Source organism: Lampris incognitus, chromosome 7 (genome assembly GCF_029633865.1).
Source record: "Lampris incognitus isolate fLamInc1 chromosome 7, fLamInc1.hap2, whole genome shotgun sequence".
NCBI lineage: Eukaryota > Metazoa > Chordata > Actinopteri > Lampriformes > Lampridae > Lampris > Lampris incognitus.
This window is the reverse complement of record NC_079217.1, coordinates 22,825,396-22,839,509: the sequence shown is the minus strand read 5'-3', so window position 1 is coordinate 22,839,509 and position 14,114 is coordinate 22,825,396. Positions and strand designations below refer to the sequence as shown.

General features: G+C 46.2%; 2 protein-coding genes across 2 annotated transcripts in view; one reads left to right on the top strand and one right to left on the bottom strand.

Moving 5' to 3' along the window:
* Window positions 1-1,730: 1,730 nt before the first annotated feature.
* her13 (hairy-related 13) lies at window positions 1,731-3,339 on the top strand. Its single transcript, XM_056284050.1, has 4 exons — window positions 1,731-1,948; window positions 2,080-2,166; window positions 2,310-2,391; window positions 2,509-3,339. Exons 1-4 carry the CDS (start codon window positions 1,865-1,867, stop codon window positions 2,979-2,981), a joined length of 726 nt encoding a protein of 241 aa, XP_056140025.1. The 5' UTR covers window positions 1,731-1,864; the 3' UTR covers window positions 2,982-3,339.
* A 1,927-nt stretch (window positions 3,340-5,266) lies between these two features.
* The window catches only part of LOC130115355 (period circadian protein homolog 2-like), a 32,218-nt gene continuing 23,370 nt past the window's right edge, over window positions 5,267-14,114 (bottom strand). Inside the window, exons 14-22 of the mRNA XM_056282974.1 lie at window positions 13,805-13,961; window positions 13,509-13,645; window positions 12,831-13,037; window positions 12,296-12,541; window positions 11,085-12,178; window positions 10,597-10,786; window positions 9,965-10,190; window positions 9,343-9,493; window positions 5,267-8,733 (exon numbers count right to left, since the gene is read on the bottom strand). Coding sequence (XP_056138949.1) covers window positions 8,578-8,733; window positions 9,343-9,493; window positions 9,965-10,190; window positions 10,597-10,786; window positions 11,085-12,178; window positions 12,296-12,541; window positions 12,831-13,037; window positions 13,509-13,645; window positions 13,805-13,961 — 2,564 coding nt within the window. The 3' untranslated portion in view covers window positions 5,267-8,577. The remainder of the gene's footprint in view (window positions 8,734-9,342; window positions 9,494-9,964; window positions 10,191-10,596; window positions 10,787-11,084; window positions 12,179-12,295; window positions 12,542-12,830; window positions 13,038-13,508; window positions 13,646-13,804; window positions 13,962-14,114) is intronic.

The following is a 14,114-nucleotide window of genomic DNA, read 5'->3' as shown; positions in this document are numbered from 1 at the left end:
ACTTTTTTTTTAGGTTTAAGCTTTTTTAAAGAAAAAAAGATAGATGTTTTTTTTATTTACGAAACGAAACTAAGTGCACGATCCACTTCTCCCTCTGGCAAGTCCAACTCTTCATTATCTTCCACGGATCCGATGGAGCTGGGCGGTGGCGTTGCTGAAGAGAGGGGAGAGGGGAAGTCTGGTCCCTCGGCGAGTTCATGAACAAAAGCGAACCGAGACAGCTGCTCTCTCGCTCGCTCGCCCTCTCGCTCTCTCTCGCTCTCTCTCTGCACAACCCAGACCATTAAATATCCAAAGCAGGGCATAGTGGAAGTGGCGAGGTGCCAAAAACCCTCCACTTCAAAGCTCCGCCACTTCCCCCTCGTTCAGAATACAAAGTCATTGTTGCCTCCGCGGAAACGCCGTGCGTAAAAAACGCGCTCCACAATGCGCCGTCCTTGCTCACCTGTAAAGGTGCAGTACGTTTCCAGGACGCCGAAGCTGCTTTCTTGTGCAGCTTATCTGCACCATAGTATGCTGTTCAAAATACGTAACGTGAGGTTGGAGGGGTTGACCACTCATAGTAGACGTGAACAAAAAAGGCACTGTGCGCAAAGACCTCAACTAGCACACCCCCAAAACGCAAAAACCGTGTATGGATAATAGCGGAGCCACTGCGCTTAAAAATTAAAAAAAAGAAGCAAACTTACACTCCTGCAACATGTCTACGTGTTTCGCCTATGCGGGTTTTTCTTTTTTTCTTTTTCCCCCTTTGGCTCATGATGCAAAATGATCGGCAACCCATTCCTGGGATTTCAAGCTTTCAACATCGCAAGATGAACATGGACCATGCTACGTGAGAATCCGTTTGCACACAAATCAGAAGTCACCAAACAACAGCGGGAGAACAAATGACGGCGCAGGCTAACACCTGTCGCTTTCTTTGGAGCGGGGCTCTTAATTCCCTGGCTGATTCAGTTTGGGCCGAGGGGCCGCCAGCAGCTGCCAGCTGAAAGCATCACGTTACATCCACAAGACAGCCGGTTACATGTCGAGGGTCTCTGACAGAACGTTACGAGCAATACGAGGAATGGGTAGGGCGGAAAACTGCTCCAGTTTGATGCTAACCAAACAAATCCTGATGATAGAAACTGAATATAACGCAGCCGCGACAAACCGTAAACTTGCGTCAGAGCACACGCAGGCCTGTCGCCGTAATTTGATTGATTTACATAATTGGCGCTAAAACGTCTGCATAGGAGGCGTGATGCTCTTGGTATCATGGTTGTCGCTCGTTTATTGGAAGTCATGAGAACAATTCGTTGGGTGACTTCTCACCGACGACTTGGGAATGAACATGAATATTTAATTCAGACAACGAAACCGAGAATGCTGCAAATAATGTTCTGACTGCCTCCCAACCTCAGTCGATAGTACGCGAACCTAAACGGAACTTTACACGAGTCCCACATCCAGACTGTGTACAGTCGGAGCGTAACAAACAGGGGGGAAACAGAGTCCGCGGGGCCGCCGAGCCCATCGGATGATTTATGAAGTCGGTACAGAGATCCGCGCGGCGCTGCCGTGGCTGCTCGGAGACAAAGAAGTGCGCGTTCATTGGCTACCGCGTCATGCGCTCCGCTGTCCCCAAGCAAGAGCCGCTCAACCCCTATTCACATGCTAATGAGCCACTATAAATACAGACTTAGGGCCAGCAGCACGTCTCACTAACATTGCACAATAAACACTGGGCGCCTCGCCTGCGGTGTATAGATTTTTCTAAGACCAGTTCCGCTCGCCAGCTGACCCCCGCAACTGACGTATAGAGGGACAGGATCGGGCTTACAAGCGGCGACCTCTGCACTGCTCGGGCTATACAACCAACATGGCCCCCTCGGCTCGACCTAGCAAAACCGAACTAGGCGCGGATGAAGACGATTACTACGGGATTCAGAAAGGGGACAGAAAGGTAGCCTGCTGCCGAGAGGTGGAATATATAACGCATGCGTACACGCGTTTCGCCCAGCACTGGATGTACAACGGCACCGCTCGTCGCTCGCTGCCGATCTCATACGTACATGTTTACTTTTGTTCTTGCAGACCAGAAAGCCTTTGGTGGAAAAGAAGAGGCGTGCTCGCATCAATGAGAGTTTGCAGGAGCTCCGGACTTTGCTCGCAGACACCGATGTGAGTACTATATATAAAGCAACCCCCCCAACCCACCTCCACCCCCGGTAGCCGCTGTCACAGTCCTCTCACCTGTGCATATTTCACGCTGTAGCATCTGTTTATTGTTTGCTTTCTTTTCTTTTCTTTTCGTTTCTTTACAGTTTCATTCCAAAATGGAGAACGCGGAGGTGTTGGAGATGACGGTCAAGAAAGTAGAGGACATCCTGAAGAACCGGACGCAAGGTCTGCGCAGTCACACAACCTGCGGACTGGCCTCAAACCACCTGTGTAAAAGGCGGCCACAGAATACCGTGGCACAAATAACGTTGTCGCTTTCTCTCATCCCCCCCCCCCCCCCAGAGACGGATTCGCTGAACCGAGAAGCCAGCGAGAGGTTCGCCGCAGGCTACATCCAGTGCATGCACGAAGTCCACATGTTCGTGTCCAGCTGTCCGGGAATAGACGCGACGGTCGCGGCGGAGCTCTTGAACCATCTGCTGGAGTGCATGCCCCTGAACGAGGACCACTTTCAGGACGTGCTGATGGATTTAATAGCGGACACTATTGGCAGCAACGGCAGCACTTGGGTCGCCGTTGACGCGCTCTGCACGACGCTTCCCTCGTCCGATGGGAGCGCGCTGTCCTCCGGCGGGTCCTCCTCCTCGGCTCCCTCCCCCGCCCCCTCCACCACGTCCAGCGAGGAGCTCTACTCGGACTTGGAGGAGACTGACGGAGAGCACAGCCACAGCTCCGCCGGGGGCTTGGAGAACCGAGAGTCCCCCAACATCCCCGCTGTTAAGTACTCTCAGTCCATGTGGAGACCCTGGTTTTAGTATTTTTATACACTCTCACACGGCACTGTCACCATGTTGGGGGACTTAACACAGTTGGGATTCTCGAGTCCGCGCGACACACACTTATAATTAATTACTAGAAGATGGATACGGGGCTTCACTGCTTTGTTTTATTATTATTATTATTATTATTATTATTAATTTCTATTTGTAAATAACGGTGTGCATACAGGATCCGTATGAGGATAAAGCTCTTTGGAAACAGAGAAATTCAACAGTGGCTTTGATTAATATAAATATTATATTTTTTCTCTCTCAATAAGGCCACAAAGACGTGTAGTTTATTTGCCCTATAGGCCTAGAGATGATGCCCTTTCAGAACGACCACTTGTTGTAATACGCGTAGAAATGTTTTTGTTATCAAAATTGTCTGAATTTAATCAATAAAATCGTCTAACGAACATGTTATTTCATGGTGACACTCGGTGACCTCCGGTGCAGCCCAGTGTGCACAGGCCTACACTGTGGTGGGTTCGTATGCTCGTCTAAACCTTAAATGCATGACCCCCATTCAATTAACAGTTAAGGCAATTAGGGCCGACGATCGCCGTCTTTAGCTGAAGAAAGCAATAGGCTAATGGATGTAAAGTAGGCCATAGGCCAGTGTCCTGAGAACCAGCTAACATATTAGGATGGAAATGGGCGCAGCTGTCGCCTGCGCTGCAGTACCTAAATTTAATGCACGGCCGTCCGTGTGAAATCTCAGCCTTTGCGTGTTTCCTGACTTTTTTGGTCTTCGTCATTTGTCCAACTCCATCCCTCGTTAATCTCTTCATGATCATAGTGTCCGTTTTTTTTAATGCATCTGCGATCCATCCATCGCCACGTCAGAAACAGCACAGTGTCGTAATGAGCCCGGATCAGTTAGTCAAGATCTCACTGACTTGCAGTGTTTTTCTGCCTTTAATCCTGCAGCACAACCATACAGATGCACGGTGGGCGTGCGCACATGAAAGGCTTCCGTCTGCGTCGGAGACGGACGCCAAAGGACTTCTTACAGTCGCACCTCTAACGCAGGTGTCGCCTCTCGCACCCCAGCGCACAATGGCCGTGTTTCCACAAAGGAATATGAGATCCTGTCTACCCTTTGGGCCATCGAAACCACCTGCAGAGCGGCGTTTTCAGAACTAGCCGACGCGCATGTGGGAGTGCGGACCTACACGGGCACGTCAATATCTGGGACGATATTTTAACGGTTAAACCCTTCGTTAGGGTTCAGCTACATGTGCACAGCTGCGACTCGAACCTGCTCAGCTGCAGACGAAAGTTTATAACGATCAAATTAAAAATAAGCACGGTTGTAGGGAATCAACACGTAGGACTCTTGTTCCTCAGCCATGTCAGCTCGTCCATCCATCGGTCGTCTATCGACGGGCAGTTTCAATCTCCGCTGCGATACGTGCGGTTCCGTCGGTGACACGTCTGATCTTAATTTCTTAGTTAAACCGTGCTCGCAGATAGTTGTCACCCTCTTCATAAATTAACAAACCCGGATTAGTGTTGCGGGAGGGGAGGGGGGGAGGCTTCGCTGTTGGTGCGCAAATTGAACGGGGTGTGAAAGTCGGAGGAGACACGATGATCAAAGCCGGCGGATGGAAGGGGCAAAACCATTTGACAGATGAGCATCAAAGCAAGCGAGCTGAAAGGATGGGAGAGCCCTGAGTTTCCCCAGAGGAGCCAATGGGAGAAGCGGCACACAAAGGTCCGTTTGGTTTGCTGCAGGCCTTCTCGTGACTGACGCTTCATCGCAAAATAATAATAAAAACAAGTAAAAGTGATGTGGCCTGCTTAGTGCAACATGTTTTATTGATTGATATTGGTGGTTTGTGGGTGTATATGTGAGTGTGCGGGCCATATTAGCTGATGGGTATTTTAGCATTCATAACAAGAGAGGAGGGAGGGTTGGCCTCCAAACAGACCAGCTGTGGATCTGACCAGGCAAAAAAAAATAAATCTTAGGGTTAAAGGTCAAGATGTGTCCATCAAAGCAGGAGGGATCCAATAGTTCAGGGCATTATGGTGTTGAAACACTGCCCGGGATTAACTTCCATATGTGCTTCTCAACCATCTTCGTGAAGGTCTGTAATATTGAAACTGATAACAAGAAGTGCTATATACAATGCATCTCGATTGACTGAACGACTGTTTTCCAAATCCCCGACTATGAATCCCCTCTACTTGATCATCTAACTTTGCGGAGAGGTACTGGAGCTTATTTGGAAACAGGCTGCTTGTAATTGGACCCGACACTCAGCGATGGTGTTTCTTCATCATTTTATTACAACATAGTAACATCTCAAAAAACACATCTCCTCACCTACAAAAATGCACCCAACTGTTAATATACACCACAGGCTCATACAGTGGCAATGAGGCAAATATACACGACCGTACACAACATAAGGTGCTGGTACCATGTATGCATTTACAAAACACAAAGATTCCAATGACCCACCTGTGTATAACGAAGTCAAAACTGCTTCCCTTGTTATTAGAAAAAAAAAGAAAAAAGAAAGCACCAAATAGTGACACCTTTACTAAACAGTGAGACACTAAAGAATACAGCAGCATCCTTAATCCTGCCTTCTATTTCCTCGACAGCTGATGCCCATATACCAATGAACAAATAATAATACTAATAATAATACTAATAATAAAAAACAACATTCATGCAGTCTTAACACTTTACACACAGGTGGGCCAGAGGAAGCCCCTGGTATAATTTGCACAAAAATGCGACAAAAGATGACCAAAAAAAAAAAAAAAAAAACCCCAAAAAAAATCACTAGTTGTGTTTAGTTGGGACGAGAGCTGGGTCTCTCTGTCCATTCAGTCATGGTGAGAGATAAAAGAGGGATGGATGGATGGATGGGGGGTGGGGGTGCACTGTCCCACTAGAGCAGTGTCCCCACACCCCTTTGGGTCCAAGGCAGAAACTCTTTAGAGACTCTGTACATGCAAACCACCCAGTGGAATTACCAAAGTATTGTCAAACTCCGTCCATTGCTTTTTGCCCACACACATACACATCCTATGTTGGTTATTCCCTACTTACAGTAACATGACCTGGCTTTTATCAGAGGTAGGTCCCCAATGGCAATCTTACTTTCAACAACTCAATGAAAAACAAACACACAAACAACAAAACAAACAAGATAAAATAGAAAAGTGAAACAACAAAGACAAAATAGAGCTGACAAAGAGAACAAGAGTAAGTGCACAACAGAAAATAAAAATTAAAACCATCAACACAAACTATGCCAGTGACATACTCTTGGTCCAGGCTGTGTTCCTGCAGATTCACAGCCCCCCCCCCCCGCCCAAAAAAACCAGTGTCTCCTCTAGCACCACGACTGTTCCCAAGTCTCCCATGCTGCACAGTGGGCGTATGAAGACCTTGTGTGGTTTCCAGTTTCCATACCACTTTTGTCGTGCTCCATAGGGCGAGTATGATTTCAAGAACGTCTTAACTTCCTATGCAACCTGGTTAACTTCTATGTATAACATAGTTTTCTTTAAAAACCAATCACCGGCAGCTTACTCAGGCAACATAGTCTGCATATTTCCTACAGCTGTAATGCAATATTCTTACATGATATTAAGAGTCCTAGATGGGACATCCTGATGGGATGCCTCACTACCAAGGCAAAAATGTCTCAGGACCAACAGTTTTCACAGTAGTCTATTATAGAAACTGATCTTGTAGGGGACGTAACCCCTGGTAAATAAAATGTGTCTTGAGGATTTTGAGCCTTTTTTAGAGCATTTTGGTAGTATACCAAACATCTAAAATGATCATTGCAATGACAACAAACACATCAGGCAGTGATACGCTCTCTCCTCAACCATTTAACATGATTGCAAATCAGTGACAAACGGAATAGCCATCAGAAATATTCATTAACATGTTGATGACGACGATGATGATGATGAGTGCTTAAGAAAACCAAAAGTGTTATAAAAGGGGGGATGAAGGCTCTTTTTGGATTTGGGAATACACAATATTCCCCCAAATATAATCCTTCTTCTCAGCACTTGAAAGAAAAAATGCTGAACTGCAGGTGAGAAAATGCACATGCCCGCAGAGAAGAATCACTTAGACTGCAATAAGCACCGTATCTGCCCTTCCAAGCAGAAACTGCACCCTCTTGGAATTAGGACATTACAGTTGCAATGTTGATCGTTTTCCTTGTGGAAACAGATTCCAGCTGCTTGTTTATCTGTAACAACACCTACCTCCTTTAAAACACTTAGTGCGGCAAACATCACTGTAGGCTACATGTGAATTGCACAAGCATTCCCCAGTTTTCAATGTAATCATCCTCACTTTCAAAATGCCCTTGTTTGGAAAAACATGAATAGACTACTGTCAACACCGGTGAACACAAGTTCTTCCTATTGACTGATGAAATCTGGTGTAACATTTGAGCACTTTTTGAAGATCGACCTTGAACTACTTTACATCCACTAATACTTTACTGAAATAGTTGTAAGCATGTCTTTGGTTTATAAAACCTCTTCATACATTATCTGGTATAAAATAAATAAGGGATTGAAATATGGGTGTCACACACATCTGATTGTCACTGTTGTACAAAAAGAAGAAAAAAAAAGTTGGTCTACCTGGTCCTGTTGTTAAGATACTATCATACCTGTTTATAAATATACTGCAGCAACGTTCATGGTGTCTGGATTTTGGCAAGAGAGATTCAAAACTCATCACTGTAACAAAAGTGGGAGTCTCTGCCCTTTGACCCAGCTTACATTATCGATTGAGCACCATTATTTAATGTACATATGTTCAAATGGGACACCAGAAGGAATCTTAGGATATCAAGGCTGTAAGTAAGACCACGATATCATTTCACTTGGCACCACATCGAAGAAAAAATTGAAATAGTCTAAAATCAGATCATTTTCATCAGCTTTGCTGAGTTATTCATACTTTCAAATTCACCGAAAGGTTTTTGTAACGGTAAATGTATGCCTTTTATAAATCTGGTATTCATAATGTATTTATAGGATGCCAACTTGCCAATTGGACAGACTTAATTCAATATCTGCTGATGATGCTAAAGAAAAAAGTCTATGAGAATTGGAAGGATGGGGGTCATGCTCAAAGATACAAAAAAAATTCTTTGAGGTAAAAAGGTCTACAAGTACACATGTTGGGCTCGCGCATGTAAGAGCCTGCATGTTTGTGTGCATGTGGTGAACAGGAAAATGTGTAAATTCATTAACCCATTACAATCCACACACTACTGTCCCCTGGGTGGGGACAATTTTAAACGTCAATCCAGCTGCCCTCTGTCCTACACAACACACACACACACATTAAGAGACACATACAGTAGTATTCAGTCTCATCACCAACATGATGGCAACAGAGTTCTGTTTGAGTAAAAGCTTTCAAGTGTGTGTTTCAAGTGAGTACGTTCAGGCACACTGCTGTTCATCTCACATCTGTGATATGTGAGTGTGTGCATGTGTGTGTAGGTGCTGATCTCTGTCTTAGTGTCAGTTCTTCAACATAAGGGTCCATGGTTGGAGTGTGTCCATCTGATGGTCAGTGTGTTTAGGGGCCAGAGTCAGGCTGTGGTTGGAACTCCCCTGTCTGGATCTGGGGGTTTTGCTCCTCCTGGCCTGGTTCTTCTCCCAGGTCCCCCATGTCCATGTCCGGCAGATCTTCCTCAATAGGGGCTGCTGCTGCATCCTCACAGTACACACACTCCTGAGGAAAAACACAAGCACACATTACTATCAGTCCATTGCACATAGCAAATTATAGTGAGAAAAAAAAATATCCAAGGCTCAGACAAAAAGATCTTTTGCTGTCATATCTGTTGGTGCAGGGTGTCTATCCATGTACTGTCAGAAATGATCTGACAATGCCCTTAATTTTGTCACAATCAAAAATGAAAATAATCTATGTGCAATTTAAATATGATATAACACTGACAAGTAATTGTCCTGCTTTTTTGCTTCCAAGCCCAGATGTTCAGATTTGGACTAGTCTTTGCATTTGATAGCATTTCAAGAGCTGTGACCTGAAATACTAGCCACAGGACCTGGTGCAACTATAAATCCATGACAACTACCCCATTAAACTAGAATATGTTTTTAGGTAGAATCCCGGTTTGGTTGTTGGAGGTGAAGGAAACAGAAAATAAACAGAGACCGACATGGAACACAAACCAATATAACAACAACAATTGCTGCTTCAGCTAAAAAGTGTGTGTGTGTGTGTGTGTGTGTGTGTGTGTGTGTGTGTGTGTGTGTGTGTGTGTGCGTGTGTGCGTGCGTGCGTGTGCATGTGCGTGTGTGTGTGTGAGAGCCTGACCTTAACATTGACAGCAGAAGGCAGGCCTCCTCTTCTCATCCAGGGGTGCTCCTCTACCAGTTCTCTGCGTTGGTCTGAGGAGAAGCGTGGCTGACTCTTCTGCATCTGTCTCAGCCTCTCCTTGTCCTCGCGCAGCACCTTCTGGATGTCCCTAGAGGTCACAGGTGAGGAGGAGAACACAGCTCTGTCAGCACTAATCGGAAGGATCATGGGCTGACGCATGAACACCATCGTTCAGTGATTCTATTAATCATGGATGCAATCAAGATCAGGGAAAATGAGTAGAGAAAACAAGAAAACAGGACAACTGTATTCATCTACAAAACTGAATAGAGCTGACAAAAACAGACCCTCCCACCACACAGAAATTTAGACATATTAAAAAAAAAGCCTCCGAAATATAGCACCACTTCTGATTAATATATTGCAATTCAGAATCAAGAACTGTTGTTATCCCTAAGGATTTTACCTAACATTTCTATGTGATTAAAAGCCTACAGGAAAGTGACATTAGTGAGGGATAAACCAAATTATACTGCAGGGCTTTAAAAAAAACCCAAAAACAAAACACTGGTACTTCTTAGAAAAGAGTTAGCGACTGCTGGCTGCCAGGGGCACTCACCTTGATGGCATCTGATAGGTCATCATAACCTTGTCATCTGCATTAGCCATTAGTAGCCAGAGTGGCTCCTGGAGGACATACATGAAATGTTCTCCCTCGTCTTGAGCTGAACTCTGGCCCTGAGACTTTGAGCCTCCCTCTGACCGGGTCTTGGTCTTGGTCTTGGCCTTGGGTTCATGTTCCAGCGAATCCACACTGCCAAAGTACTTGCTGGTGTTGTTGCTCCCTGAAGAAGTTTTAGAGGGAGGAAAACATGTTCAGAGGTCGGAAGTGTTCCTTATGTTGGGTGTAGTAATGTGCTCATTTAAGACCAAAATAAATAAATGAATTGGAAAAAAAAAAGCCGAGACAAGGAGACAAGTCAGAAATAAACCACTTTTCCTTCCCTATACTCATCCTTTGGCTAACACGTCAACCTTTGATGTAGACAGTAAAAATATCATATAAACTCTTGAAAATCAGCAGTATTAGCGGCACAGGGTTGTACAAGTACAGCATGACCCAGGCACTGACAGGGTTGAGGGTTAGATGCCAACTAGGAAACTTGTATTAAAAACACTCTTTTAAAATCGCATCATTATAAACTGGCATTCAGCTGAAGCCTGGAGCCATAAAAGAGATTTCCTACTGACCTGTTCTGCTTCCAGATGCCCCACTAGCTGATGTCCCACAGCCATTGGATCCTGATCCAGAGCCCATGGACCCAGAGGTGGCTGAGCCGGTACCAGAGTGGGAGTCCTCCTGTTCCTGCAGCAGGATGTCCAGCATGTCACTGGATGAGGAGTTACCATCACTATGGGCCCCATCCCCCAACGACTCCACCTAAAACAAAAGGCACCAACTATCAGAAATACATCCACACATTTCGCTGACATAATAGGACAGGCTCAGGGAAAAGACTTAAACAGACTAAAACTAACTAAATTTGTGGAAGTGTAACTCTTAACTCTAACCCAACCAAGTTGGAAAAAAATTCCAAAAGGTTGTTCTTTTTTCTTGAAGTTATAACTTAATAGTATCTCAGCCTAAATGTGCTAGTTGATGAGAAATGCCATGCCACTTACGTTATGACAGTCATACCTCTCTTTCAACACACTCTTCACTAAATTCTCTGTCTCACCTGTTGGTGGGGATCAAGCTTGGCTGTGGCTCCGTTTTTTTCCCCAGTTGCTCCCACTGTGGTGTTGCCCTGGGCTCCAGCTGGGGGTGCTGTGCTGTCCTGCCGCTCGACTGAGCGCTGTGTCTCTTCCATACTCAGCAGGTTGAGCTGCAGGGGAGAGCTGCACCGAGACTCAAATAGTGGTGGCGACGTGGCAGGCCCTGGAACCCCTGAAGCCGGGGTGGAGGAGCGAGATGCAGCCCCATCTCGGGGCTCCGTGGCTGGAGCTTTGGAGGGCTCAGCAGCCAGGCCATAAGGGAAGGGTTGTGTTGGATAGGGGGTCTGTGTAACAAACTGAGTCCCAACTGGGAAAGAGGGCTGAGTTGTGAAGGGCTGCAGTGTAGCATAGGCTGTCTGTGGGGCTTGAAAAGGCTGCTGGTTAGTGTAGGCAGATTGCGTTTGGAAGGGTTGCTGGGTAGTGTAAGCTGTCTGAGGGGCTTGGAATGGCTGTTGGGTAGTAAAGGAGGGTTGGGCAGGGAACGGCTGCTGGCTTGCGTAGGGAGTTTGTGTTTGAATGGGGTAGGCAGATTGGGGGGGTTGAAAGGGCTGTTGGGTTATGTAGGTAGGTTGGGTCTGGGTCTGCTCAGGGAAGAAAGTTGGTCTGGGAGCAGCCCCCATTTGGCCCATTTGGGGAAACAGGTAATTGGGCAGAACCAAAGCCACCACCGGCGTAACAATTGGGGTGGAGTATGGATTGGCAGTAGGTGGGGCTTGACTGTTCTGACCCTCCCCAAAGCCTGTAGAAAGGGCAGGGTCAGGGCGGGGGGGTTGTGCTGGAGGCACAGGGGCTGTGGGGTACACAGAGAGTGGGTAGGCTGGCACCATGGTTGAATAAGAAACATTGAAGGCTGATTGGGAGGCTTCAGATGGGGACCAAGAAGTTTGATTTAGACCCTGAAGCGGTGGTCTAGGCTTGCGATTTGACACAGCACTATCAGATGAATCTGGGTGTTTCATACGAGGCTTCTTTGACTTCCTGTTGCGGCTGCCTTTCTTGGCAGTTGGCTCAGGCCTGGCAGCACCTGGTTTGGAGGCACCTCTGACTCCAGGTAACTCTGAGGGGAGTGATGATACAACTTACAAGTCAGTGGGTTGTTTGAGAGTTCATAAGGGTTGATTTAGATGCTAAAAGCAGATTGTGTGTGTGAATATTAACTGTAAAACCCTCTTACCTCCAGTGCAGGCTGGACCTCTCTGCTTGTGAAGATATGTTGAACAGTCCCGCTGGAAGGTTCTGGCATTGCGGAGCTCCCGGAAGCGGTTGAGAAAAGCTTGCTCCTCTTTCTGGGTGTGCGCAGCCAGGACCTGCTTGGTGAGGCCCAGTCTCTTATAAGCCTCCTCCTCCTGGCTCGGTGGAGACACCACACTGACAGGTGGCGGAGGGGGGGCTGGGCTCTCTGCCACATCCTCTATAATTTCTATCGGAGAAGCAGCAGTCACGGCTGTCAGTCAAACAACAACAGCCAATCCAAGCCAGTAAGTGACCAATGCCATAATTGGCAGAATCTGTTGGCATGCTTTGATGTGTCCACATCAGTGAATGCTGATTATACATAGCAGCGATAAAGAATAAACATGGGAAAGCAAAAACAACGGCAAATATGTACATTTCTGTCACTGCCACGTTTCTATGTAATAAATCAATCTGCATTTAAATCCATTTAAATCAATCACTATGTGAAAAATGAAAATGACATGAGAACTCACCAGACTCAGGCTGTGGCTTCTTATCCCCAACGTGAACTATGGTACTGCTGTAACTGCATTGTGAGGTGATGGACACCACGCTCTCAGCCTTGCTGGGCAGGGTGAGGGGCGTCAGGGGGCCTCCCACCACTGGAGCAGCACCAGATGGAGGCTTCTTAGGGGCTTTCATGTTAGATAGCGCTGGCTGGGAATCCAGCATCAAAGGGTCTTGAGAGAGGCAAGAGAGGTTCTCTGTTAGCCTGGCTCAAAGAGTAGATGACTCCTACTTCATCCTTATCAGTCAATTTCAAAGTGGGTCACACACATACTGATCTTGTTAAGTTTGGACATTTAATGGGTATTTAGCTGATTTTTCTCATTGTTGATGAGCAGATGTATATTAAAACAGGAAAAAACTTTTATTGGAGGCTTAAAGATTCAAGTCTTTGCATTGTTTCATATCTTTGTTAACTGAGTTACGCTTCTATGTTCATGACCCAGGGAAAAGGCACAGGGGCTTTATTTCCTGTGTATTGTAAAACAGGAACTGCGGAAAGGGTGTGCAACTGAATATCAGGATGGGGGTCCGTTCAGTCTAAAGATGACTTATGAATAGCAGAAATCAGCGCTTCAAAAACAAACACCTGCGTTTTGGTCAGTGTGACTGTTTATGTGCATGGATGTTTGATTACTGCATACCTGTGTGTGTATCCTGTGGCCCTTGCATGGCACTCTCAGAGCCTTTCTTGTCCTCATCTGAGTTGGAGGAGGTGGTATTGGAGGAGAACTGGTACTTCCTCTTCACTGTGATGTGGATGTTACAGCTCTCAAGGTACCTGGGAGAGAGAAAAGGATTAAGAGTGACAGTCAATCTATGTTTGTCAAGCAGACATGGGAATAATTACACACACACACAACCACGCAACCTAACCACTGTCAGTTATTGAGCACACGCACGTACGCACACACACACACACACTCTCTCTCTCTCTTACCTAATGACGCTATCCAAACAGCTTATCTGCTGGTAGGAGTAGACAGTCTGGTCTTTACAAGTAAGGTCCTCCATGCTGGCTGCAGTACTGTCTTTGGCCTGCAGATGGGGCACTGAGTCTTTTAGACGCATTATGGGAATCTTCTGGGTTGCGACTGCTGAAGGTAGACAGACAAGATAAAGTCAGAATCAATACAAAAGTGGGCAGACCAACAATACAGAGGGCTAGATTTTAACAATCTAAGCGCACAGTCTGAAAGCGCGAGTGCATTTAGGGCGTGTCCGAATCCACTTTTGCGAGTATAACATTG